The sequence below is a fragment of the Myripristis murdjan genome, chromosome 5 (assembly GCF_902150065.1).
Source record: "Myripristis murdjan chromosome 5, fMyrMur1.1, whole genome shotgun sequence".
In the NCBI taxonomy this organism is placed as follows: Eukaryota; Metazoa; Chordata; class Actinopteri; order Holocentriformes; family Holocentridae; genus Myripristis; species Myripristis murdjan.
The window spans coordinates 11,401,733-11,427,728 of record NC_043984.1 but is presented as its reverse complement, the minus strand read 5'-3'; the positions used below and the strand labels follow the sequence as shown (position 1 = coordinate 11,427,728).

Here is a 25,996-nt window from a genome sequence, read left to right as displayed (position 1 = left end):
AGAAGCTGCCATTTCTAGCTTATTTTTTGTCAGACTTGCTAAGTCAAAGATGTTTTGTTTTTTCCTTACACAGTTGAACCATATGACAGGAGGCGTGTCAAGGGTTGCAAACACAAAGACCTGTGTATTTGTATGTCATACTGTCCATTATGAGGAAGCCCTCTCATTTCCAAAAAAAAAAAAAAAGCCATATTCCAGCTGGTGAGAACAATGCTATAATGTTCCTTAAAATGACTTGTAGGCAGGTAAAACCTGCCTACAACCTGCCTAAAAAAACTGGTTGAAGCTTGGAGTAACAGGTAAAGGGGGACCCGGGCATATCCTGGCATCATCTGCAAACTTCATTTCATTTAATTTCATTTCTCAAATTTTGTGGGTAGTCAAAATCTTACCTCGAAGACCATCTTAGTCACACTATAACATGAAGTCAGATGATCACATAGTGAAGATGCCTTTAGGAAACCACAGATCATGATGCTTAAAGTCATTTTGAGATACACTTTGGTGGCGTTTTCTTGTGTTTGCTGTCCCTTTCATCCATATGCCTTCATGTTTGCGGAAATCACTGTTCTTGGAAACCTGTTCTCTTAATTTGTTGGATTTTTTTCCTGTTATCGGTGGAGCAAATTGTTCTTTTCATCTCATGTTTTGAGTCATGAATACGCAAGAAGCTACCCATACTTTTATTTTGTTTACAAGCATGCTTTTTGATGCTATATACACCCCCAGCTGCACAATGTGGGGTTTTAAAACTGCCATTGCATTTTATCAGTACAGTAAACACTCCAATACTCATAAAAGCAACTCTGCCCTGAATTGAAACCAGAAATGGCTTCACTGACCTATGATGACATAAAAGACATAATATCCGGGCAGACATTGCTTTTCTTTGCCCGAATATTGTTCCTCTTCTACCTGTTTTGATGCTCAAAAATGAACAGCAGCTAAATTCTAGGACCATAAGCTTTTTGAGGTTCAAATACAGTAGCTCCATCTAATCCAAAACATCAGCACCATTAAATAATAGTCTCACATTTTAAAAAATTTGTTCCTTTTACATCAGATATTTACAGTGATATTAAAACACAGCCTGTAGAAAATGACAACGTAATCCCTGACCAAACATAAATAAGAATGTAAACTGTAAACAACACAAATGAAAAATGTAAACATTTTTAAAATCCAATAGTTATCACATGAATTCATTGCAAAATAATGATAAGTTAGAATCAGTGCATAATGTTTTGAGAGGAAATGCTATATGACACGATTAACACGAGGAAAAATTAGCGTTTTTTTAAATGAGGTGCAAGCAGCAACATCAGGAGCCGACCCAGAAAAGCTGACAGTTAAATCAAATGTTACAGAGGCCCCGACAGGATTTCTATAACCGTGGTCTAATAAAGGACACATTTTACAGAAACATGATATGACATAACATGACACACATTCTCATGAGGGAAATAAGGATGTCGCAGAAGAACAGTGACATAAACGGATTTGAGGAGGAATCCTCATTTGAGGAACGGTGCTTTCTGCCTTCACAGAGGCTCCTGTCAGTGAGGTGCGCTCAGTTGATGTGTTTTTGCAAAGCTGATCTTGAGCCCGGTGCTACAGAAGAACCAGAGCGGTTTGACTATTGTCTCCATTCAGTTTTGCATCCCTGTTATGGAATGTGACTTCTTAGGTGTGTTGTTTTCCCCGGGATTTCGGGTTTCGGGGCTCAACACTCACCATTTCCGAGGAAGATTCATGTTTTCCTGCTTGTTTCGAACCATCATTTCCTGCCTCTTTGTGATGCCCTGATCGTATCTCTGCATGTTGGAAGGCCTTGAGAGGCCGGTCCAACACCAGAGAGCTTGGGTCTGTAGGGTCTGAGTGGGTTGAGGTGTGAGGGCTTTGTCACCAGTTGGTGGGCGGACAGCTGGGCTCTGCGCTGCCTGAGTGGTCCAGCTCAGCACTGTCACAGTCCGAGTCATCGTACAGGCCCTGGTTTAGAGCAACGGCATGAATTGTCTGAGTTAGAACAGCAATGGATTCTTCAACACTGACCTACAGTATCGGATCTCTAAGGTTTGCTTGAGACTGTCTGTATTAGTATCGGTCAGCCATTATGTTCAAGTATGTGTTTGTCTGCAAGCAGTGTCTGCATGTCTTTGCATATCTTTCCCCATTTCCTTCTCCCTCTTCCATTCTCTGTCTCCTACCTCGTAGTTGTTGGTGAGCTGGGTCTTGACCTGCTGCAGGATAGCCTCTTTCTCAGAAAGCCCGTCGGAGCCCATATGCGCCGGGTCGGCTGGGTCGGCAGGAATCTCCGAGCCCTGAGACAGCAGGTCGTCGCTCTTGTCGTCCAGACGCTCGTCGGTGTTTGTGCTGACCACGTCTGGCGTGCCGCTGTGCGAGTGGTCAGTGGTGTTGCCCTCCTCGCCATCTGACACTGACAGGTTCTCTGAGCTGAAGGTCAACAGGGACTGGCACTTGGTCATACTCACAGTACGCCTGTTGGGAGTAGAGGGCAATTTGAATAAAGAATAGATATCTTCATAATCATTTGTGTATTATTTTTATGGCATAAAACATGCTGTATTCACAGCCAGGATGCTGTTGTTACATGGTATGTGTTCTAGCTGACTGAGAAAAATGCATGTAAACATTATAATTCAGTAAAAAGACAGAACGTATGCTGAGGCAAGTTTGTTTTTCTCCACTTACTCATTTGTAAAAATGACATTATGTGTTGGCTGGATATATCATAAGAAGAAATTCAAATTTTTCTTTTGTGTTTGTAATAAGAAAATATGAGGAGTATTATTGGAGGGATGTCATAAATCAGGGCAATAGAGAGAAATATGCATAGCTCTGCCATAATTTTTCACGCATTTAACAACCCTTACCGCCTTCTTGGCAACTCCACTTCACTGTCCACTTCTCCTTCCTCTTCCTCTGAAGATACCCCACGTCTCTGTGAAGTTAATTGAGTACGAAACATCAGTATTACCCAGCTGCACACTTACAATTGCTGCTGCTAAGACTTCTAAGCCTGCTGGTAAAGTCTGATGAGAGCCTCGGCTCAAAGAAGATGCCAGTGTCAGGAAAGCCTAATTAATTCAGTTTTTGGGATCCCCCTCTCCTTGAGGCTCACTGAATCATTAATGCCTTTTCCTTACTACATATTCTCCTGAGTGCAACATATAGATACCCAGTAATTTTAGCCAGTCACATTTGCAGCTCTGTCTCCTGGCAACAGAAGTGCACAAAAAGTGTTGGTAATTAACCACTAATTGAGTAGCCTTTGATAATACAAGCATCTGTGGGAGATTCACTTTAAGTGCAACGAATGAAATCGGCTCTGCCTGAGAAAAAGCACTAGCGTCAAATGCACTGCATGGGCTGATGTTTGCATATATGTTTATTGAGCCATTATTTGTTTTTCTACTGCCTTCCATTCACTTTTTTTCCATATGGGCTAATTTAGCTGTAATTAATATCTCTTTTTTGCAAGAAGCTTAATTCCTTATTTCTTTGAACAAATGGAACTAAACCAGAATACTTGGATTTCCCAAAAGCCTGTCAAAGTCAATTTGTTCACCTGTAAGAGTGAGGTGTGAGTTAGTCTCACCTGACTGCGTGTGACAGCTGCTCTATACAGCAGTGCCGAAGGAGTGAGACGTTGACCTCTGGGCGAACGCATGATCCCTGTCCCATCCTCCTTCTCCTCTCCGTCCTGGGGTAAACGGGGGGTCCCAAGCACAGATGCCCTCCCTGCAGCTGCCCCCCTTCCGCATGGTGAGTCGGGGCTACTGGAGAACGGAATAGATGCTGCGTCTTCACTGGGTGTGTCGCTGCGTGGCGGCGTCTCTGTAAGGTCGTCATTCCCTACACCAACATCCGGTCCATCATCTGGCCCTCTGCCTCCTCCGTCTCCTCCCAGCCCGGCCGAGGCACTCTGGCTGCTCCCTCTCTCCAGCCCCAGCCTGACCTGTCCCTTCCTGCGGCCTTCGGCCTCCAGGGTGGTTGAGATGAGATCGGGGCTGGAGGACGACATCTTCTTCAGTAGCAGGTCATGGTGCAGGCCCCTGAGCGCTGCCATGGGGTCCAGATGCTGCTTGTTATTGGGGACAGATGAGGTGGTGTTGACCAGAGCTAAGGAAGAGGAGAGTGTGGCTTTTAGCTGAGCCAAGTCCCCACTGCTGCCTTTGCCAGCTTTTCGATAGCGGGGTTTCCCTCGGCGTGATCGGCCAGGTGACGTAGAGCCCTTGTTTGGTATAGTAACCTGGGTCATGGAAGACTCCAGTTTAGGGAGGATGACCTCTGACTTCAGCAGGTCTGGCCTGGAAATGACAGAGAAAGGATAAACGGTCAAAACACAGGAGAACAACAGACTGTGATGAAATGGCTGCGAGAGTATGTTTGGCATGCAAAACACCATAAATTAGATTTAAAGGAACTGTTCACCATGGTAATAAATAAATGAATGAATGAATAAGAGTATGCGTATGCGTATGTGTATGTGTATATTCCCATCTCCTGCTAGTGTAACCCATCCATCGAGGTGATTTGGTCGAAGTTATTGGGATAAAATGTTTAGTTGGGGAGGATTTCCTGCCAAAAAACACCAGCAAACTACATTTATCCGTCCTTAATTCGTCCCCCTTGGAGGCAGATTCAGTTTGCTGGTGTTCTTTGCCAAGAAACAGTTCTCAAAAAAATTCTTCACACCCAGTGGATTATATCAGGTTTCCATGCCATTGTCTTTAAAAAGAGCTGTTACTGTTGAGTTTTTCACATGCAAATTTTGAGATTTTATGATGTGTAAAAGAATCCAACCCCACTGTATTGAGGTGTTGGGTGGCAGACTTCAAACCTCACGAAATCACACAGAAACTATCTGGATGGCTATACAGCACTAGGAATAAGTGGGAAAATATCTGTTTTGTGTTTTGGGTGAACTGTTCCATTAAAATAGTCTGTGCTGCACATAAAATGCAAATGCAACTTGATCAAAATGCTCAGTATATACACATTTAGCTCCTTGCCATCTCACCTCTTGCTGTGCGATGGCAGCTTCTGAGGTACGTTGCGTTTTTTCATCAGTTTCTCCATCGAGTTGGAGGAGGCTGCTTGTCTGGAGCTGAGGTGCTTGCTGAAGCAGCCTGGGTACTTCTTATCCAGTGACTGCTCTCTCCTTTAAAACACACGGAAACACACAGGCAATACTTAGTATAATGGAGGTGGATGCCTGGGATGCCTCAGTGGATGCCGTGCTCGGTGTACAAGAGCACTTCACTGCCTGCAGTGGCCCTGTGCAACTGGAAACAACGGCCATCGACCGCAGATAAGGAGGCACAGTACGCATATCATTATGCAGACACCAAAACATTACTTGTCCATGAGTCTGTGGATATTAAACTAGCAGTATGAAACATTCCAAACAATTAATTATTAAAATGTATCTTTGTTGGAAATCAGTGCTGCTATATCTGGTAGCAAACCTATTTATAAAGCTATTTAGGTTATGTATCACATTACAGCACTGTATTTAGGAATAGACCTTGAGCATTTAGGGAATCAGTTCTGACTGTTTGGCTGATTATTGGACTGGTAGCCAAACATTCAGTTCTAACCATGATTGTATCGACTATTAATCAGACTACCAATATAAGTTCAGTATCAGTTTCCATACTTGAGCAGCTCCTTCTCTTTGAGCTCCAGCTGCAGCATGACAGCGTTGAGCTCCATGTAGAGATTGTTGGCTCTCTCCAGCTTCCTCTCATAGTGCTCCCGGATGTCCAGCGCATGTCTGTACAGAGAGGGAAAGGGATGTAAATACACACGGGCGATATCTACTTATCAGTGCAGGTTTTGCAAGAATTCTGTTTCATATACTGACACACTGTATGGTAAAAATTTGCCTGGCATGAACACTATTTTCTCAGCAGGTTATCTTATTTTTATTTGTTTTTTTTTTCTTCTGCTTATCTCCACATCAATGTTTTTATTTTAATCCAGCCCCTTTGGATGTTCTCTAGTTATTTATGTATTTATTCATTCATTCATTTATTTATGTATTTGTCTGTTGCTAACCTGAGTTCTTCCCTGCGTCGTTTGATCAGCTCCTCATCCAGCCTGTGGAGACACGTCCCCTCAGACTTGATTTTCTCAAAGTGGTGCCTCACCTCGTCTCTCCACTCCGCCTGGGGGGAGGGACACACAGCAACATGCATCAGAGCTGGTAGCAACTATGATATTGCAACCCATCATTTGATAGTCAAGACTCAGGACAACACATGAACGGTTTCTTTCCCAAGGCCATCAGCGCCATCAACTCTATGGATAAGTCATAAGTCAAGTAATACATTACCATTCTTGTACATTTCACACTGTACAATAATCATATCTATTTATGTGCAAAATGTCATATTACTCTGGTTTATACTACTATTTTCACTGACGCTCTTTACTGTTTCATATGATTTATATATCTTGTGTGCTTAACATGAAGCACACCAGTTTATGTGTTGAACAGGGTTCAGGAAAGGTAACAATGTCTCTACTGGTTAAAAATGTAGAACTACAAATTTTTCCACTATGGTGCACTCATGCTCTTCTATTTCTTCTTCTTCTTGGAATGGTAATGAAATAAATAGAATAAAATGGGTGCAGGGCATTACATTGCACCTTGGTCTGGTAAAACAGTTAAAATGTGGTTCATGTGTGTCAAGCAAACTGAATCCATCAGGCTGAGGAATAATAATCAGTGCACAGGGATTTAAACTGAACGTGAACTGACGTAATGTGAGCACAAAAATGCAACGTGGGCATTTTCTTGTGCGCGGCAGAGTGTGACGGCTGTTATCCGATGCCTGTCATGTCAAAGGACAAAGGGCCTCAGATATGTTTTTGTGTGTACACATGTGTGTGTGTGCACTGCGTAGTGTATCAGTTTGTGTGTGTGCATGCACAAGGGCTGCTCTTCTTATTAAGCTAATGGACTTTGTGCTCACTTGTACTGTATTTCTGCCTCCTCCCTCTCCCTCTATCTCTCTCTGCGTTACTCCTCTCTGCTCACTACCATTAAAGCAATCAATACACTCCACCCAATACTTCTCTCTAACGTCACAAGAGATATCCATTATAGGGTGGAGAGGGGAGTAAATGTGAAGAGGTGTGTGTGTGTGTGTGTGGTGGGGGTGGAGGTCAAGGATAAGGGAGTAGGGAGAATGGAGAGGAGTAAGCAGAAAGCGAGGGAAGTGAGGAATGATTTGTGTTTTGCATCATTTGATATAATTAAGGGAAGAGGCAGATTGTTGTTGCAAGCCAGAAATGAAAAACTAGGCCCTTGCCTTTAAGCTATAAGGTTTCGACCAGCTCTATAAATCTTTTTGCTGCAGACAGCAAACTAATTGGAAGAGGAGGGCCAATTGGTAGACAGCAATAGGACCGCTACAGCTAGTGGATGCTGTTGAAAAAAGGTTTTATGGAGGGCAAGAAAAAGCCATATCTAACCCTGATGCAACACTTATTCTTGTTATTTATAAGCACTGAATAATGAGTTCATATTCAACCAGGGAAACGCTGGCTTGACACATGGTTGTTTTCCCTAATATTGTGCCCTACATTCTATGGACAGCACAAAAGATGTATATATCAAGGCAGTGAGCACCAGGAAGTGGCATTTCGCTTCATTCTCATTTAGACTCTCATTCTATTTACGATGTTTCAGCTGCACTGACGGTGACGGGGACTTTAAAATAAAATACTGACGCAAGGTCAAAAGGCAGCTCTCGTTAAAAAATCAATTTCATTTGTGGTGATTTAGGCCTATTGACAGAAGAGAGGATGGCCTACCTGGGACTGGAAGTAGGTCTCTTGCGGAGTGGACAGGATGTCTGCTGAGGCGATGTCCAGATGCAGGAGAATCTGCCGGAATGAAGGCCTGTTTCTTGGCTTGCAGTTCCTTTGAGCGATGGAAACAAGTGCAATTTAGTAAAGATAAAAATTCTTTCCTTTCCTTTCCTTTCCTTTCCTTTCAATAGAGTCACCCTTTGTTACTATCACAGCTATCATCAGTTTCCTTGTTTGTGGAAATACTTATGACGCCTCCGACTTGCTCTTCCCTCCTTATTTATCCTCGCATCTCTTGCCTTTTACTTCCCACGCATCCCTTTCTCTGCCTTCCCTCTCGTTCTCATCAGCCCCCTCAATCCACCTCACGTCTTCATTTCCCTCACTCCAAACTTCTCCACTTTTTTTTTCCCTTATCACACTTCTTCTCTCCCTCCCTCTCTGCCTCTCCACATCTTTCTCCTCTCTATCTCATCCCCTCACCCTCCTCCTCTCTCCCACCCTGCTCACCAGCATTGCCGCAGGAGGATTTTGAAGCCGTCGGGACAGCTATCGGGCACAGGCAGCTGCAGGCTGTTGTTGCCCACTCCCCAGATGATGGCTGAGGAGTCCACATCTTTGTAGGGCACCTCTCCTGTCAACATCTCCCACAGCACGACGCCAAACGACCTGCAGAGAGAGACGGGACGTTCACTTTCAGACAAGGATAAAGATGTGATGTGAACTGATGAAGGGCGGCGTGGCTGAAATATCATGCTTTTTATGGCCGTTCACGGAAATAAATCCTGTTTTTAATGCCAAGGTCGTTGCAGCTGTCATCTCCGACTGATCAATAATATGTAAAAAGCCAGTTGTTTTCTCTCATTCATGATAATGTTTGGTTGCCAATGAGAAATGGTTTTCCATCTACTGGAATCACATTCATAATATAAGGTTACACCAGTAATAGCCAAAGTTATGTATACTATACTTTAATTTACTATACTAGTTAATGCATACTATACTGTATACTATACTAGGCCATGTGCTTCTTCCTAGTCTGTTTTCCATATTTTACCACAGGATAATAATGCAGCAGTGCAGATGTTTTCTGTATGACCTTATTGGACTTCTTCTTATCTACCTGGAGTTAAGAATACAGGCTGGCATATAAAGTAAAAGCATGTGGTATGTGCTATGCTTAATGGTAATTTAATTGTAATTTAGTCAGTTTACATACCCGCCTAATAGTTTATTTAATTTATTTCACTAAAAGTAGAGTGTCTCAGAACATACAACAGCACCGTGAGCTGGGGCACGGCCTCTGTTGGGAGGAGGGCCAGCAGAGCCGTCACATGGGAACGTAACTAAGGAAAGCTTGTTGTTAGTGGCTTCCTGGATCGCCATGGTGACATATGTAACCTAGGTGCCGATAGCATCACATGGCATTGGAGGAGTGTGTGATGCTGTGTTTACATGTGTATTTTTAGAGTTTCTCCATCTCAATCTCATTCATGATGTGAGTGCGTGACAAGCATAACATTCACCTGCTTAACCTTAACATTCTCCTCCTAATAATGGATGTTGAATGCTATTTTTTTTATTATTACTATTAAGACTGTACAGTACAATGTCATTCAATAATTTAATGAGTGACTCATTTGTCTTGGTTTGTCTTAACAGCTGACTGATTTGGACTTTGAACACTCAATAACATGAAACACAAATGTAATATGTCATTTTTTTAAAACTTTTATGTGAAGTGCATTGTTAATGAAAGGAAGAAAAGAGAAGAAAAAAGAGTGAATAGAGAAAGGGAAAGTGAGAGAATATTCCTTGGTGCACTGCTCATACTTCACTTCTTTGGCTCATTTCATCTTTCAATATTTAATCAGGAGAGAGACAGTTTTTTGGTGCACAACACAGCACTGGGCAAAGCACAATGCACAGCCTCTCCTGCTGCATGAGCTCATGATGTGCTCGAGGCAAAATCACACTTTACAGCAACTGCTCTACATTTTCAATAAATGTAACTTCACATTTAAGTAAAATCACACTGTATTTGATTACATCTCAGTGTGTTGGGTCAATTTTATGTTGTGGCATGTTGCACTATGTCGCTTTGTGGTTATGTCGCAGTATAGTTTTGTCTATCTGAAGTCCAAACACAAAGAAATACTGCGGGAAAAATGAATATAACCTCAAATCGTACCATTTTGCTTTAGGAAGAAAAATGCTAAGCCACCAGGCCCCAGAATTTGTCAAATGTTATTTGAGTTATACTTTGTTCTCTGGTCCGACTGTCACAGCATGTTAGCATAAAACAACACTAACCACACATCATAAAAGACCTCACTAGAACCTCTCCCTCTCCCCCTCTCTCTTTCTCTGGTATGGACTACTCCAGAGTAATTTACATAAATTTATACTAAACTCTATACACCCTTGCCTTGTTTTCTTCCTACATCAAAAGCTTTTTAATCCTATTTTCACATCTCTACTAATGCACTGCTGGCCCTGGGCCAAACCATCCCCAGGCTTGGAAGGTTATTCCAGCCTCTCCTGAGCACTGCAGCATCTGGCAAATCAATTATTAAATTAGTCAGCGTTCCTTTCAGGATGGAGAGAAAGAGTGATGGTGGGTGGTAGAGAGTGAGAGAGAGAGAGAGAGAGAGAGAGAGGGATTGTTAGGGCTAAATGCAGGGCAACCCATCAGATATGGCAGTGGACCTATACAATTTCATGTAATGAGATATTGTACATAATACTGAATAGATTTTCTGGAAAGGGGATACTGTGCTGTATAGTAAAGGATAACTAATGAGATTCTATATTGAGTTAATGAGAGATTATACAAATCATAAGGGAAAATAGGAAAGGTGCATAAATGCGGTGGGATCACAGTTTAAAAGGGTTCTGACACTTACCAAATATCCACCTTCTCTGAGACGGGCTCATTGCGTATGACCTCGGGAGCCATCCAGGCCACCGTACCAGCGAAGGACATCTTGGTGCTCTTGTCACTGAGCTCCTTGGATGTGCCAAAGTCAGAGATCTTCACCGCATCATCGTAAGTGATTAGCATGCTGGAGAGACAACGTTGGACAATTATGCCTCCAGTTTCCATGTTTAGTCTTACCACTGCCAAGTAGGTCAAATCATCTGTAATTCATATGTCTGCTAGACACGCAGTGATAAATCTAACTTTACTGTGGGGTAAAAACCTCATGCATCTCAGAGAAGGCAGTTCCTCACAGCCAAAGTGTACAAGTCAATATGTAATCCCCCACAGATGATACAGTATCTCCCACGCTGGTCAGTAACAAGATCATCCATCCAAGCCTCATCAGAATTGGATTGGTGTTGTTGCATTTATGGCCTTTCAAAGTCAGGAATTTGACCCTTTAAATAGAGCATTTCAATTAGACCAATTAGACTATTTTTCAAATGCCAGAGCATAAAAGGCATCATCCCCCAAAGTTTTGTCAAAATCAGACCAAACAATGTTTTATTTAAAGGGCTATTTAGGTAGTCAACAAAGAAACGTCAAGTACCTGACACATAAACTTTTGCGACAATTTTAATGATAATAATTTTGTGGAGGTTTAAACTGCTGGGGTCAAACTGACCCCAAACATAAAAGATGTTAGTAAATGTGAACATAACAGGAGGGTTAAGTATAATACCCAAGGAGGGCACTATAGTTTGCTCAATAGTGTAATTTTAATTTAAGTATATAGCACCAACATGCATAATTTTTACATGTTTTGACAAAATGAGACAATTTTTGTAGGACTTATGGCCTTTTAAAAATTCTCCATTTAATTATAGGGACCCCCATAAGACCAGTTACTGTAATGTCTGTGCCAGAAAACACACCCATGTATGTACCATCCATCCAAATTTCCCTCAGATAGTGCCAGTGATGTCTGAGGTATTACATTTGAGTTAAAATGTGACCTTTAATTATAGCACCCCCATTAGGCCAATCATCATAACTTTAACAAAATTGCATTTGCGCATTATTGCATCAAAATCAGAGCAGTAGTGCCTTAGACATCGTGTGTGCTTCATCATGTGGGGGACAGTATGTACGTCATTCCTGCTAGTTTGAATCATAGCGCTCTAATAAAGGAGTGCAGTTACAGCAGGTCCACACACTCACTTGGGTGACTTGAGGTCTCTGTGGATGATCTTGTGGAGGTGAAGGTAGTTCATGCCCCCAGCGATCCCCATGGCCCAGTCCATGAGCAGGGACGGGGTGATCTTCCTGCCGGCTCTCAGCACCTCGTACAGCTGGCCCTGGGCACAGTACTCCATGATGATGCAGTAGCAGGGAGCCTGGGTGCAGATACCCCTGAGAGTGTGGAGGAATAATGTATGTTAGGACAGAATATGAAACAGGTAACATGTTTTAACGCCAGTATAATGTTGTTTTGGTGAAAAGTTGACACGTATCATGTTTTAACTTAAATTAAAGTTGAAATAGCTCTTGATTTAGTTTGTGTTGCCTGCTCCACTGTGGGGTGAGAAAATTCTACAAGCCTTGGGTTTATGAAACCTTTTGAAATCTGCGTGCTAATCAGGCTATGGAAGGTTGTTTTTCTTAGCTGCTGAAGAGTCAGCACTTTGGAGATACAAGGCTTTTTTTCATTAAGTACAAAGGTATTAGGAGAATTAGGACAGCAGAAAAGGGATAACAGAATGAGGATTAGGATATAGTATTTAAAGGGGCATGAAAATGAAATGCAAAAACCAACAAAATACAAACATGTTCTCAATTTTACCTCTGAGAAATTATTAACATCAATTATATACATATAGAAATACGCAATATTTGTGACAAATCCTAATTTATAATATAAACACCTGAACATTTGTACTCACTTGAACGTGATAATGTTGGGATGTTTGAGTTTGCGCAAGTGCTTGATGTCTGTTTCTTTGAGGTCTCGCACTTTCTTCACGGCCACTTCCTGTCCGTGCAGTTTACCCAGGAAGACGGCACCCTGGGCTCCACTGCCCACCCACTGCAGGTCCGATATCTCCTCGAATGGGACCTCCCACAGCTCTGAACGAAGGGGAGAAAATGGAGGCAGACTAATTGGTTAGTTCATCTGTGTATTAACGTGTCAATTATGGATATGGAACAGATCTCGGATGGGAAAGTTCCCATGTCTCTCTCATCCGATTGTGGTTGTATTGACCCATGCTACTACGGGGTGATTTTAGCAGCTAAACTGTGTATCTCAATCAAACTAATAACTTGAAAATATATTTAAAACTCATGTTTAGCCCTCTCATAATGTCAATCTTTGAAGAAAGAATTCTGTAAGTGAACGAATGAACAAAGCATACATGTCTCCGTTTAAAAGCTGTTTTCCTCTGTGGTGGGACGGCCCATTTGGACTAAGCACTTGTTTTTCAGGGCTGAGCCAATAAATGGTGCCTCTGAAAACAAGGTGATATGACGGCTTTTTAGTTTCAGTGTCAGCTTTATGTATTGTATGAAAAATAAGGTTTATTGAAGTAAGGATAAGTTTAGACTCAACTGACAAAAACTTGGAGTAAGCAGGTCAGCAAGTCATGTAGACTCAACTCATGCATTCATACATGGTGCACTTTTAATGATACAAGCAGGGATTTTACATTCTAGATATGTGCACACGTGATCTTAAAAAGTTTGACTGGTAGATGCAGGCCCATTAATACAAACATTGCAAATATAATAATATTTTACAACCATGAAACACGTGTTAAAGTCTTATTTAGTTGCCACCCACTTTCAGTCACATAATCAAAAGCTCAAACAATAAAACTGAGAATTAAAAAGCGGGGTAACAGTGTTTCTGCAGGGGGTGCCATGTTGCAATAGCAGGTTAAATCTGTAACAGGCAGACATGCTTCAAGCCCTGCCTCACATAGTCATACAGACACCAAGTGTGATACCATGTTCTGCACTTGAACCCCACCTTAACCTGCGACTAGGGGTGTGCAGTCAGACAGACAGGGAGCTCTAATCTGCTGTGGGTAATACTCTCTCAGCCTCCTAAATCCTGCTTAGTGCCATTGTGGGGCTGATGCGAAACAGGGGGCCCACGCTCAGGAGGGGGTTGGACGAGGGAGGGGATTTGGAGCGTAATGTGGATGTACGGTGGAGAAGGAGGTGGAGGGGTAGTGTTGCTGCTGCTGGTGGTAGTGATGTGTGTGTGTGTGTGTGTGTGTGTGTGTTTGTGCATGTATGTGTGTAAAGGGAAGGGAGGGGAGGGGGATTCCCCATGGATCAGCCAGGGTCCATGTGGCCACAGACAGTTAATAGAGAGGAATATACAGCCTGTTCCTCTGCTGTTCTGGACCCGGGGAAAGAAGACCCAGACGCATTTATCATATTAATCAGGACGAAATGAATGGTTAATAATCTCCAGTGATTGATTTGGACTTCTGTTTTTAATGAGCCTATAAAACACCCCACCTTATAAGCTAATATAAGGCTATATCTGATACATCAGAATCTCCCCTGTGTGTACTTTCTTTGATCCGGCAAATGGAATCATTTTAAGAACATTTTACTGAATCCCTGTGGTTCTTTGGAATCAATAGAGGTGGAGGAAGATGGAAAAATTCTACTGCTTTCCACTGTGTCACACTGTCCCATACAAATCAAAACGCCAGAATGGGTTATTATGACACAGTGGGCAGGCAGTTCTCATACTCCTTTTAATAATTTCACTTCTTTTATATCAGTGCTGGTCATGCCAGCATGTGTGTGACTCCCTGAGATGTAGCACACAAGGGGAGGTGCAGAGAGGTGCAGATAGGCTGGGAGTGATAACAGGGCAGGATGAAAGGGGGAGGAAAGGAGACAATGAAAGATAGATGGAGGAGGGGAGATGTGGAAGTTAAAGGGGCGATGAAATGACACAGGGTTGTAAAGACAAGTAAAAGGTATAAAAGAGACATCTCCCTCGGAAGCATGATGCTCTGTGTGTGTGCCAAATGTGTGTTTGGTCTGTGAGAGATAGCGTGTATCTTACGCGACTGTATGCAGGATCATATGTGTCCGTGTCAGAGCCAGATGAGGGGTGTTTCTATTTGTGCATGCGCGTGTGCTCACGTGTGTGCGAGCGCATTCACTCTTGGGTGCATATGTGTGCGTGTGTGCGCGCGCGTGCCAGGTTTGTGTTAATAGAGATGAGAGGTGCGGGGTCAGAGCGTGGCCATACATAATTCATGAAGCAGATTTGGCAGAGGGGTCTCCGGGGAGCTCTGCGCTATTGTAGTAGCTGCAGACATAAACAACACAGCGTCACGGGGAGCCAGTTTCAGTGAGGGGGAGGGAGGGAGACAGGCAGGCAAAAGGATGGGGAATCTGGGGGAAAATAAGCCCTTTGCAGCTTTGATAGAGTGGGTGCTCTCTCTCTCTCTTACTGCATCTCTTTCAGCTCAGAGAAAGTGTTTGTTTACAATATGGCCAGTGTGGGAGTAATTTCTCCACCAACTGGTTAATGTAATTAAACTGGGGGATACGATAATATAATTAGCATATCAAAGCTTCACACTGGAATTAAAAGAAAGCTGGTGGTTTCTTTTATTAGAACAGTAATATAAACACTATCAGTGCATGTGTGTGTGTGTGTGTGTGTGTGTGTTTGTGTCTATAGTCGATTGTGCACTGAATCCTGCTTGTAGTGCAAAACTGGGTTTAACTGTCAGACTTACCCTCCAGGTTGTGTTTGTGTTCTGTGGAGTAGGCTTTGCCAATCATAGTCCAGACAGGCCGTAAACACCCAAACAACCCCTCCAGGAACCCCCCTCCCCCTCCGTTAGACTGGCACTGTAGCCTGGCATCGTCCGCCTGGCTCCTGACCGCGCCACTGTCCATGTCCTGCCCCTCTCCCTCTGTCCTCCCTGAACTCCCATCATTCTCATGGAGCTTCAGGACACTGTTGGCAAAGTGCTCCTGTTGTTCCTCGCTCGGTGTGGGGCTGTGGCCTTCCCCTCCTCCGCCTCCTCCGCCCACCGGCTCCACAGCGCCCCCTGTGTCTATGGAGAGGACGTTGCGGAGGACGCACTGGGTCGGGGTCAGGTCCATTTCCGGGGTGCAGGGTGTTTCGGCGTCGAGCCGCCGGAAGGATGGAGGTTCAGAGAGGGGCGTGTTGAAGCCGGAGAGGGAGGGTGAGGGGGCACGGGGCTCGTGGATGAGCGCCATGAGGGACTGCAGTCATCAGCACAACCCACGAACTGGGAGCCTTGACAAGGCCAGGCAAAGAGCCTGCAGAGAGAAAGACAGAAAGAGACAGAGAGACAGACAGTAGATGCTGTTAAAGGTCAAATAAAAGGGAAGGTTATTACCATTATCCCCCTTGAACTTACATGATTTCATAACAGTTGATTTTGATTAATATTGAATTTGGGGAGTGCCACCTCAAGTAATTGTTAGTTTGATATTTTACATCTAGAATTATTACAGATTTCCACCTTCCAGCTGAATATGTGACAGGGACACGGAGTGGCCTGAGAGACTGTCCTGTATCCAAAATGACTGTCGTTTAATTTATCCACTGAGCTCTGACCTGTCTGTGGCTGAGCAGGACGAACGCGCATACTTCCTTTGGAATCAATAAATGTCACAGAAAAATGCACAGTCTGCCACCCTTCTCTGATTCAAGCCAGCCAGACACCAGTTTTTGAACATACTGCTCAGTGTTTTATGATGGACTTCAAAAAGGATGGCTTCCCTTACTAATTCCTTTCATGTCACAATGACATGCTTTCTGTGCTTGCTGCATCACTAGTACTATTCTGTGGAAGGACAATACTGAGTGGGGATACATGTATAATGGTTAGCATGCTGCATTTGTGCACCCTGTGATTGGGGCATTGAACTGAAATCACAAATCATGATGTAAGGCTCAATAAATCAACAGAATGTGAAAACTTACCCAACAACATCTGGAATACAGATGTTAGAGAGCCTCAGTTACATGTATATACCTGCCTCAGTTCAATGCTATTTTTGTTAAGTGCACAGAAGAAATTTTGAGTTCCAAGTGAAGGCAACATGGCTACCAAATCATCACAGAAAATTAATGAAATCATTTCTCTGAATCTTAGAGAATGCTCTATACATAGCACTGCATTGCTATTATTTTTGTTCAGCATGATCTCAATTAACAAAACCAAAGGGAATTTCAATATGGAGAATGCTGCCACATTCAATATCCTACACTGGTGAAAGATTACTGGTATGTTAAATTGGATGTGATCAAATGTTGGTGGTAAATAATGAGACTGTGCTGCGAGCCTCTTCAAAGCTTGTCATCTCTCCAAGGACGACAACATCCTCCACACATGCCGAATGAAAGAGCATCATGTCTCTCTCTCTAATGGTAGACCCTTATGAAATAATCCATACCCCACGCCCACTGATTGGGAAAACCCAGTGCTTTACCTGTTTACAACAAAATAATACAGATCAGAGTTCATAACAACATAATCCTATATGTTGTGTGTTGTTTTCTCCTTCACAAACCCCTGATGTGGAGAATATCATTCAATTTCATGATCTTGTGAGTGATCATCATCTTCAGTGGTATATCCCACATTTGCTGTCCATGTTCCAGTGCCTTTGACAACTCACAGACTAAATATATCCTCTGCTGTATAGCACTATCCTGACCAGACTAATGAGATACTTCTGGATTAAAGCATCACGCTTGGTGTCTGAATTTTCAGCCGATTGCCTGTGCCATATAGCAGGCACCTACAATCTGAGAAGAAAGAAAGGTAGGCTATAAGTAATTAAAAACAAGGAGGAGTCAGCCTGGAGGGACCATTAACCAAGCCACAACCATAAAGCTTGCAGTCTTGAAAATTTATTCTCATTATAATTTGGAGAAACCTAACCACTGAGACACATCTGTTGTCTGAAGTCTAGAATAATCACATATCATTCACATGCGACTGCCTCTGCCTCCTAAATATTCTTGCTCCCGCTCATTTTATTTGGAGGCATCAGCTGCGGGGACTGCAGGGGGAGGTTATGGTCTGTTACAGGCCAGTGCCTTGTGAATGTTTTGTCGGGATATCTTGCACATCATTGCTCCTCCTCGTACCTCCTGCGGTGCAGATCCGGTGCATCAGTGCGGCATCACTGTTAAAGTTACAGCCAAACATCCAGCCATCGTTCGTATTAGTTAAATAATGGTCAGAACTATGATCAGCTGTTTTCTCCGCGGTGACAGCCCTCCCTGTCACGCCTATACAAAATGCTGCACATTTAAAGTCGCCTTACCTCAATGGCAAAAGCTCAAGTCCATCGCTGCTGTTTGGAGAGGATTATTCCACTTAGTTTGCTTCCAGTTATCGGATTTATTCTAAAAACAGCGATTATTTTGCGTTTCTGTTTTTGTTGGTGTAGCCTTGGCTAATCAGTGCGCACGCCTCTCCTCCTCCCTCAGCATCCAGTGATGTTCCTCAGCCCGACCGAAAGTGCACTCATGCGCGTTTCCATCCAACCCCTGTGATAAACACAAGCTCCGACTCGCTCGTTCTCCTGGATCTCCCCCTGCTGTTCTCCCCCTGCTCCTTTCTCAGTCTCCTCTGAGGATCCGATCTGTGCACACTGAGGAATTTATACTGCGTAGCTGGCTATCTCACCTATAGTAAACAGGAGAGGAGAGGAGAGAGAGAGGGGCGTGAGGTTGTGACGGAGGGATGCGATGGGGAGGAGGATGGGGAGAGAGGCTGGGTCTGGCTGAGTCTGCCTATCAGGTGAGAAATGCGCTCTGACGAGTGGAGTCCGGCGAGAGACGGGACAACTGCAGGTAGATGGGTTTATGTGTGAGGCTACTCGCGGGGATCAGCCGGTGCGTGAGGTTATGAAATGATGTCATCCCTAAAGCATGCAGCATTTGACTGGACAGCCCAATGTAAATCCCTTCAAACCCTATTAGCACACTCTCTATCGAGTGTAATTGGTGTCTAATCTGTGAGCGCCCCGTCTGCCACAGAGGGAACACGAAGAAAGGACGGCAGGTCGTTTTTTTAATCGTCAATCTCTCTTCTGACCCATTTCACCAAGATAGGCAGAGTGGGACAGCAAAGGACCTAAATATGATTTTCCTAAGGCATTTTTTCCCTTTTCATCAGCCACATTCATTAACCTTAATGAAATAACAAATTTGAACATATTTTCACTCTTGGATATTAATCCTATATTGTGTTTTATGATTCCAGTACAGGCAAAACTAATACCACAGTCTGTCCTTGAAAGCTGCCCATTGTTGTTATGGTATTTCAAAGTGTGACATTCCCCCTTGACAAGTGTAGGGTATTCTTCAGGGTTGGAGGCCAGTTTAAATGAGTTTGCCAGTGAGAGATCATGAACTCAGTGTAAACAGTCCGGCATCCCCTAAGAGTCACAGTGTTTGGCTGACACAGAGAAAGATGTTAGTTTTTGGAGCAGCTGGGGATTCCATGCCCCAGCTTTCTGTTACTGGGAGTCTAAATGGTTGTAGGTGACCCTTTTTGACTGTTAAATCCAAATCCAGCTCTTATCTCCCAGATTAAACCCACACTGGGTTTAAACCCTAACGATGACATCATCCTTTAGATAGAGGGGAAACCCCAACTAGTGCACACACCACGTGAGACTGAGGAACACACACACACACACACACACACACACACACACACACACACACACACACACACACACACACACATACACACATACCTTCAAAGCTTCTCTGGCAAGGAAGACCAAAGCAGCAGGTCAAATTCAAACATTGTTTTTTTCTGGCTCACCAAAGGGATCCAGAGAGTGACAGATAAATATTTTCAAATATTAAAACATTAAAAATATGCAGTATATATTTTTTGGCCAGTTAAAATACTTCAGCAAGTTATAGAACCCAGAACACAAAATGCTGTTAGATTTTTGTGTCTATAAAATGAAGCATTATCTGCAAATTCAAATAACTCGATGGCCAAATTTTAATTGTATTCTTTTAATGTAGGATTTTTTTTTAAATGAAAGATCAGCATTTTTATTCAATTTTGCCACCTTAAACAGCTCATTTCTAAAAATCCCCACTCTGTATGACACAATAACACACCCTCTGTTATGTTTCTGTTTTTTGGTAAGACTTTCTCTATGATTTATTCATTGCTGCTTAGGATGAGGGTGATTCCTTGTCAAGAACGTTCAGTCCTCAAAGCATCAGTGCTGCCTGTGATGTCCAACAGAAGCTTCTTCTGCTTCTGCTCTGGTTACTCCTAGAGGAGTGAGTACAGAATAAATGCTGCAGGATATCATTGTTTTCAGATGAAAACCATCTTTCATAGTTTTTTGAAAGTGCTCAACAGATTTTGAATGGGCTCTGAATGTACTCTTGTGTCACATAACTGAGTCCATAAAAGAATAATTTAATTTAGAGGGGGGGGAAATTAAAAATGGGTAGCTAAAACTGGAAGCTTTCATCTGACTGCAGAGCTATGCTGCAGCTACTTCTAAAGGAATGACTGTCCAATAAACACTGGGATTTCCACCCAAATGGCCTCATGTAAAATGCTGCATTGTTTGGCAGTGTGCCTCTCAATCTGTAGGAGGGAATTAGTTGTTGTGTTGTAAATTGTATGTTCTCACAATGGCATGCTGAGAAGGACATAGAGCGGAATGCCATGTGTGTACACACATGGATATGCATGGCTTTGTGTGTGTACACATGCCGCTACCCATGTGTGTTTGTGTGTGTAGAGTATATTGTGTAAGGCTCGGTGCCAGGTTGTCACAGATTGTCTTGATCCAGTAAAGGGGGAAGGGGTGGAGGTTTCTGGGGTTGGGGGTAGGAATGAGGGGGGCAACATCTGACTCTCTGCAGAGCCTATTTATGGGTTCTCATCAAAAGCCCCTCATGTCACTCAGAGCCACTTCCACTCATTTGCCACTGAATGGGCAGGCAATCAATGAGCTGCCTCAGCTCCGTTCCTAAATGCGACATGGAATGGGAGAAGCAAAAACAATTGGCACTCTGACTCAATATCAAATTGACTGAAAACTGCAAAAAGAAATAACATATATGTCAGCATAATTCTGATTAATGGGAAAAGGAAGGTGTGTCCATGTGTGTGCATGTTTCCATCACATTAAAATATGCAGACTCTTATATGTGCTTGCCCCAGAGTCTCTGTGTGTATGTGTGATGATGTGATTGCTTCCTGATTTTCAGAGGAAGCTGGCACAGGACAGTGCTGTCATCAATCAGGCTGCTACTACTGTGTATTACATCCATATTGTCCCCTGTTGGGATTCATTCATTAAGCTTGGCGCCAACCAGGACTGGGAGGTTGGTGGGATGGTTGGAGGGTGGAAGGGGGTTTCTACATTTCAACATCCATGATGATCTCACCTCCTGTCTGCAGCTCCGGAAGAAAAGATTTCATTCACAAAGTTCATCCATTCACCCATAAACCCAAGGGTGTGTGCAGTCACACATGCATACACACACAGATATGCACACACACACACACACACATACACACTATGTCCCAATGGGAAGCTCAGGAGAAAGTTGAGTCTACGAGACAATACTCAGGTGAGATCACTACCGGGTATGGAGGTTTCATGTTAAGAGCCTTTGACCATTTGACTTTGACAGCATTACAGCACCGTGTTGTCTGTTGTCAGCAGTAAAAAGAGCATTAGGCATTAGGTGGTGAAAAACTGTTTGAAAGCTTGTTGGATCAAATATCTATCTATCTATCTATCTATCTATCTATCTATCTATCTATCTATCTATCTATCTATCTATCTATCCTAAGATGTGCACATACAATTGTATAATGTGTATATATTTACAATTTTTCCACATTTACTGTAACTTCATATATCTTTTGGGGCTCTCTGGTAAAAAGCTAGAAGGAACCAACCAGACAGCTGAGGAAATGAAATGACTCAATCCTGCATGCTCTAAAATATGCTAATCCAACATTTAGATCAAGCGGTGCTTTGATGTTCCTGGGTGATTAGAGATGCCTCTGATTTTCCTTTGAAACCTCCGAGAGACAAGCAGCCAGCCAGGCAGCCGATCGAGAGCCTCTGGCAGGAGGCTGGGCAGGAGAGGGTTAATAACAATAAAGGAAGGTTGGAGATGCCTTCCTGAAAGTCACATGGTCTATGCCGGGAAGGGGGCAGAGGAGTGCAGGGAGGGGGGGAGGACGGTAGTGGTGGGGGCGAAAGTGGGCGGAGTCTGAGGCATGTTGCCGTAGAAACAGAATCCTCAGTTGGCCAGTGTGAAGTCAGCGGCGTAATATTAGGCACTGACTGCAGTTAGATGCTGTAGTGATGGTGGTGTGGGGCGAGGGAGGTGTGTGTGCGGGGGGTATGACTCACCCTGGAGGACATACTATGCATTCTAATGGATGGACACAGGTGTACACACACACACACACACACACACACACACACACACACACACACACACACCTATCCTTGCCTATACAACCCTTTAACTTTTAATCCTCAGTCTCTCCCTTAAATTACTGTAGTAGCTCATGTAGCATGGCTCAGTATGTGCTGTACTACCCTGCTTTAGAGGATATCATTAATTCATTATGTGAAAGGAGAATCCATTAGCGTATGTCTCGTCTCAATTCACTTGATAGAGGGCATCTATTAGAGGGCTCCAAGTGCTCAGAAAAGGCTGCTAAACTATAGCCATGTAATTGGTGATGGTGTAATTGCATAGTACATGCAGCAATTAAAGAGATAATATGTGTAAACCATGCTCAAGATTATCATCGGATTAACTACACTTCCCAAATGCCCTTGAGTGTACCCGCTTACCAGCTGTTACTGGGTAAGTTAATGATTATGTTGATGATTTCCAGGCTTTTGTTTTGAGGGTCTTCCCTTTGGCTGCAGGGAATTGAATTCAAATCGAATCAAAAATAAACAATGAATGTATAAGGGAGGTTTCTATCTATCTATCTATCTATCTATCTATCTATCTATCTATCTATCTATCTATTTAGTCAGAATAAAGGTGTATTTTGTGGTTAATGAGATTGGTAACATAATGTAAAGGCCATTTGGACGCAAATGAAAAATACTGAATGCAATCTAAGTCACTGTTCTATACACTATTAACAGGGCAACTCAAGGCTCTGCACTGTGTAACACCACAGATATCTCTTAGTTTAAGAGAGACTGGTTTATGTTGACTAACCAAACAAACAACCCAAAAAACAAACAAACAAAAAACAGCATAGCTATGAATGAATTTTTTTCTTTTGTTTTGATATATGTGTCATCACAAAATAAAACTTGTCCTATTCTTGTTTAATTTATTATTTATTATTTTCTGTCCGTCAGTGCATCCACTACAGTGTTAAAACACCAGAGAATGAGACACACTCTTGCCCTGTGGCAAATGATTGACTTTCTGATCAAACATTGGTCTCCCCTTCCTTTTAAGGCAAGCTCGGGCAGTTTGATTTCCCATCATCGCTCTGCAGAAAGCTGGAAGCAGCAGGGAAAATCACAGGCACAGTGACGTTTTCTCGGCCACCTCCCCCAACTCTATCTCATGGTTTGTAGCAAACCAATAGGGAACCAGCACACTGCCTGATGACAGTGCTGGAGAGTCAGTGATGTAGGATGCTGGGTGATAAAAATTATCTTCAGCTGTGTTTATTTCAGCGTGTATGTGAACATGACTCATCCTTTTTTTGGGAAAAGGTAGCCATTATTGTTCTCCCTGAGGCAAAACCTTGGAGAAGCTGAATATCTCTTGTCTCTTTATGTTCCTGCTGTCTCTATAAATGCCTGTCCACCTATGTTTCCAGTCCTTTGTTAAATCCAGCAAAGTCCTGTCAACACCGACAACTTGTTAGAGAGATAAGATACTCATAAATTTGCCTAATGTATTCTGCAAATTGACAAGTAGTGGTATAATTTCCCAAATTTGTATTCTGGAGGGCTGGTCACCAATTATACAAGGTTATGGTAATTACCTACTTGACTGGTTTCACATTTTAGTGGTATCAAGAGTCATTATCAAGAGGCCAATTATTGTTCATTACAAAAATGTTGTGGTGGTGGTTGTGGTACAATTAGGATGTGAAGATGAAAATGAGAGGGAAAGGCATTTTTGTTAACTAAAAATCATTATTCTGACATAAATGAAACACTGATGCACACTCATCACCAGCATGGCACGATGCAGTGAGGTTTAGCCTCGGTGGTTCCAGTGTAAAACGCTGTCCATGGTGCTGATAAAACACAACCACACTGGCTCCCTTCATTACAAGACACTGAAGTCTTCAAATATCACATGTCTTTGAACAAATGAAAACAAATCTGAAGACTTACTGGGAAAAAATGTTTTGTTTTTTTTTTAAACGGAAATCATCTGTCTTTGATGATTAATAAGTAAGTGACATTACCTGAATTGTGATGGGGAAGCAAGTGAAATTGTGGGACAAGATTTCTCACTTCGCTGGCAGATTTTAGCTTTTAGACTTAATCGCAGACTAAATAACTTGTTAGGATGGGCAGCTTCTCGCCATCAGCCAGACTATCCATAAGCAAGGAAGACGCAATCAAATGAATTTTGATTGCAATATCTAATAAATAATCTTTTGTTGTTGTTTTTCTTTTGTAACTATTTCATGCACAGGAGCCTACTGTGATTTGCTCAGCCTTAAGTCACTTTACTTCAAGCAAAAACAAGCGCGTGATAGCACATAGGTTATGAGAAGTGGGTGGAGGACAAAAATGACCAGAGGCGTTTACTTTTGAAGGTCTTCACATGTTTCAAGAGAAACCCGATATATCCACTCAAGAAAATGGAAACCCCTCAAATCAATCACCATCGATTTCATTATGCTGAACGAGGGCCTTGTCAGCGTGTATGTTGATGGGATCGATACCGGGCATCCTGGCTGAATGTGTGACCTACAGCGCCACCTGGCTGTTGTAAGCGTAACATGCTCCGTACAAAATATTCCCAGCCTGGGATTAATGACCAAGTCCGACATCAGTAGCCTAGGAACGACCCTCCTTTGTCCCGAAATGAGGTGTAAATTGATAATTCACAATGACAGATACTTCACTATCTGCATGCGAATGCGGGATAACTAACGCAATCATCAACGAGGCTTCAAATCCATCATCATGAGTCCAACACCCAAATTAAAGAAATAAAGTTAGAGCACAGAATAACCTTGCATAATGCAAAAGCTGTGCCTCACTGACACGAAACTAATGACCTGAATGTATTCACTTTCATTATCACTTGTATTGTAAAGGCACGCAAGCTCCACAAGACATGTATTGCACACATTCACAGCAAACACAAGGCAGGATGCACAGCACCGGGGGGGTAAGTACGCTCGGACTGGTCTACATTGTGCCAGGCTAATAAGGGAGAGGCACAGAAGGTTAACAGCGCAGATTGGACACCTACCTAGTGCAGGCTCGGAGCTGGATGTCTTCACAGATCTCGGTTTCCACTGGTGCCGCGGTGTGTAGATGAAATAAAGCCCAGGTGTTTTTCTCCACATAAGGAGCTCGTGAAAGCCTCCGTGCCCTTCTGTTCAGCCTGACTACATGGGGTCCCATCTGGCTAATTACCTTATCAATAAACCTAAGGAGGTGTTACCGCGAGAACGAGAGCTGGGAGCGAGAGCTGTCCACTGCCTCCTGGTGCTGAAGTACCAGGACACGCACGTGCTACAGGCTGAATTTTAACAACAAATAGTCAAACTCAGTCAGTCGATGTGTTGTTGTTGAGTACAGAAAGACTTTACAAAGGCAGTTTACAGCATCAAGGTGGGCCCAGATGAAAACAAAGTCAACACTAATTAGTAAGACTGCGCTGACACATGGAAACCACTAGAGGACCATCTTTCTCTGGGTTACCCAAACTTCCCAGAGGATTAGAAAGAAAGAAAGAAAGAATAACCAAACCAATCAAATCTAAACCAATCCGACCAAATTCATTTGATCATTATTTCTTTCTTTCTTTCTTGGTAGGTAATAGTGACTTTATCATTCTTTATGTATGATGATATGTATGGGTTTGGCATCACCATAAGGATTTTACTCTCATTGGCATGATATAAGCATATCGCTCTAAAAGTTGTTATATAGGCCAAATGATAAGTT

General features: G+C 42.9%; 1 protein-coding gene across 2 annotated transcripts; it reads right to left on the bottom strand.

The window, feature by feature from the left end:
• Nucleotides 1-64: 64 nt before the first annotated feature.
• On the bottom strand, nucleotides 65-25,443 carry LOC115359406 (mitogen-activated protein kinase kinase kinase 12-like). 2 transcript variants are annotated; one of them, XM_030051884.1, is made up of 14 exons: nucleotides 25,296-25,443; nucleotides 15,544-16,096; nucleotides 12,712-12,895; nucleotides 11,990-12,181; nucleotides 10,752-10,910; nucleotides 8,356-8,514; nucleotides 7,849-7,957; nucleotides 6,085-6,194; nucleotides 5,684-5,800; nucleotides 5,045-5,185; nucleotides 3,620-4,331; nucleotides 2,895-2,962; nucleotides 2,208-2,499; nucleotides 65-1,989 (listed from the first exon to the last, which is right to left on the bottom strand). In XM_030051884.1, the coding sequence occupies exons 2-14, from the start codon at nucleotides 16,031-16,033 to the stop codon at nucleotides 1,903-1,905; spliced, it is 2,820 nt and encodes a 939-aa protein (XP_029907744.1). In that variant the 5' UTR covers nucleotides 16,034-16,096; nucleotides 25,296-25,443; the 3' UTR covers nucleotides 65-1,902. The 2 variants fall into 2 exon arrangements, with proteins under 2 accessions (XP_029907744.1, XP_029907743.1); XM_030051883.1 differs by lacking the exon at nucleotides 25,296-25,443 and adding an exon at nucleotides 18,119-18,659.
• Between the last annotated feature and the right edge of the window lie 553 nt (nucleotides 25,444-25,996).

Coding starts and splice junctions, on each gene's coding strand:
- LOC115359406 (XM_030051884.1), bottom strand. CDS start 16,033: ATGGCGCTCATCCACGAGCCCCGTGCCCCCTCACCCTCCCTCTCCGGC. Junction 10,911..11,989: donor AGAGACCTCAAGTCACCCAA/GTGAGTGTGTGG, acceptor TTGTCTCTCCAG/CATGCTAATCACTTACGATG. Junction 6,195..7,848: donor AGACCTACTTCCAGTCCCAG/GTAGGCCATCCT, acceptor CCCTCCCCCCAG/GCGGAGTGGAGAGACGAGGT.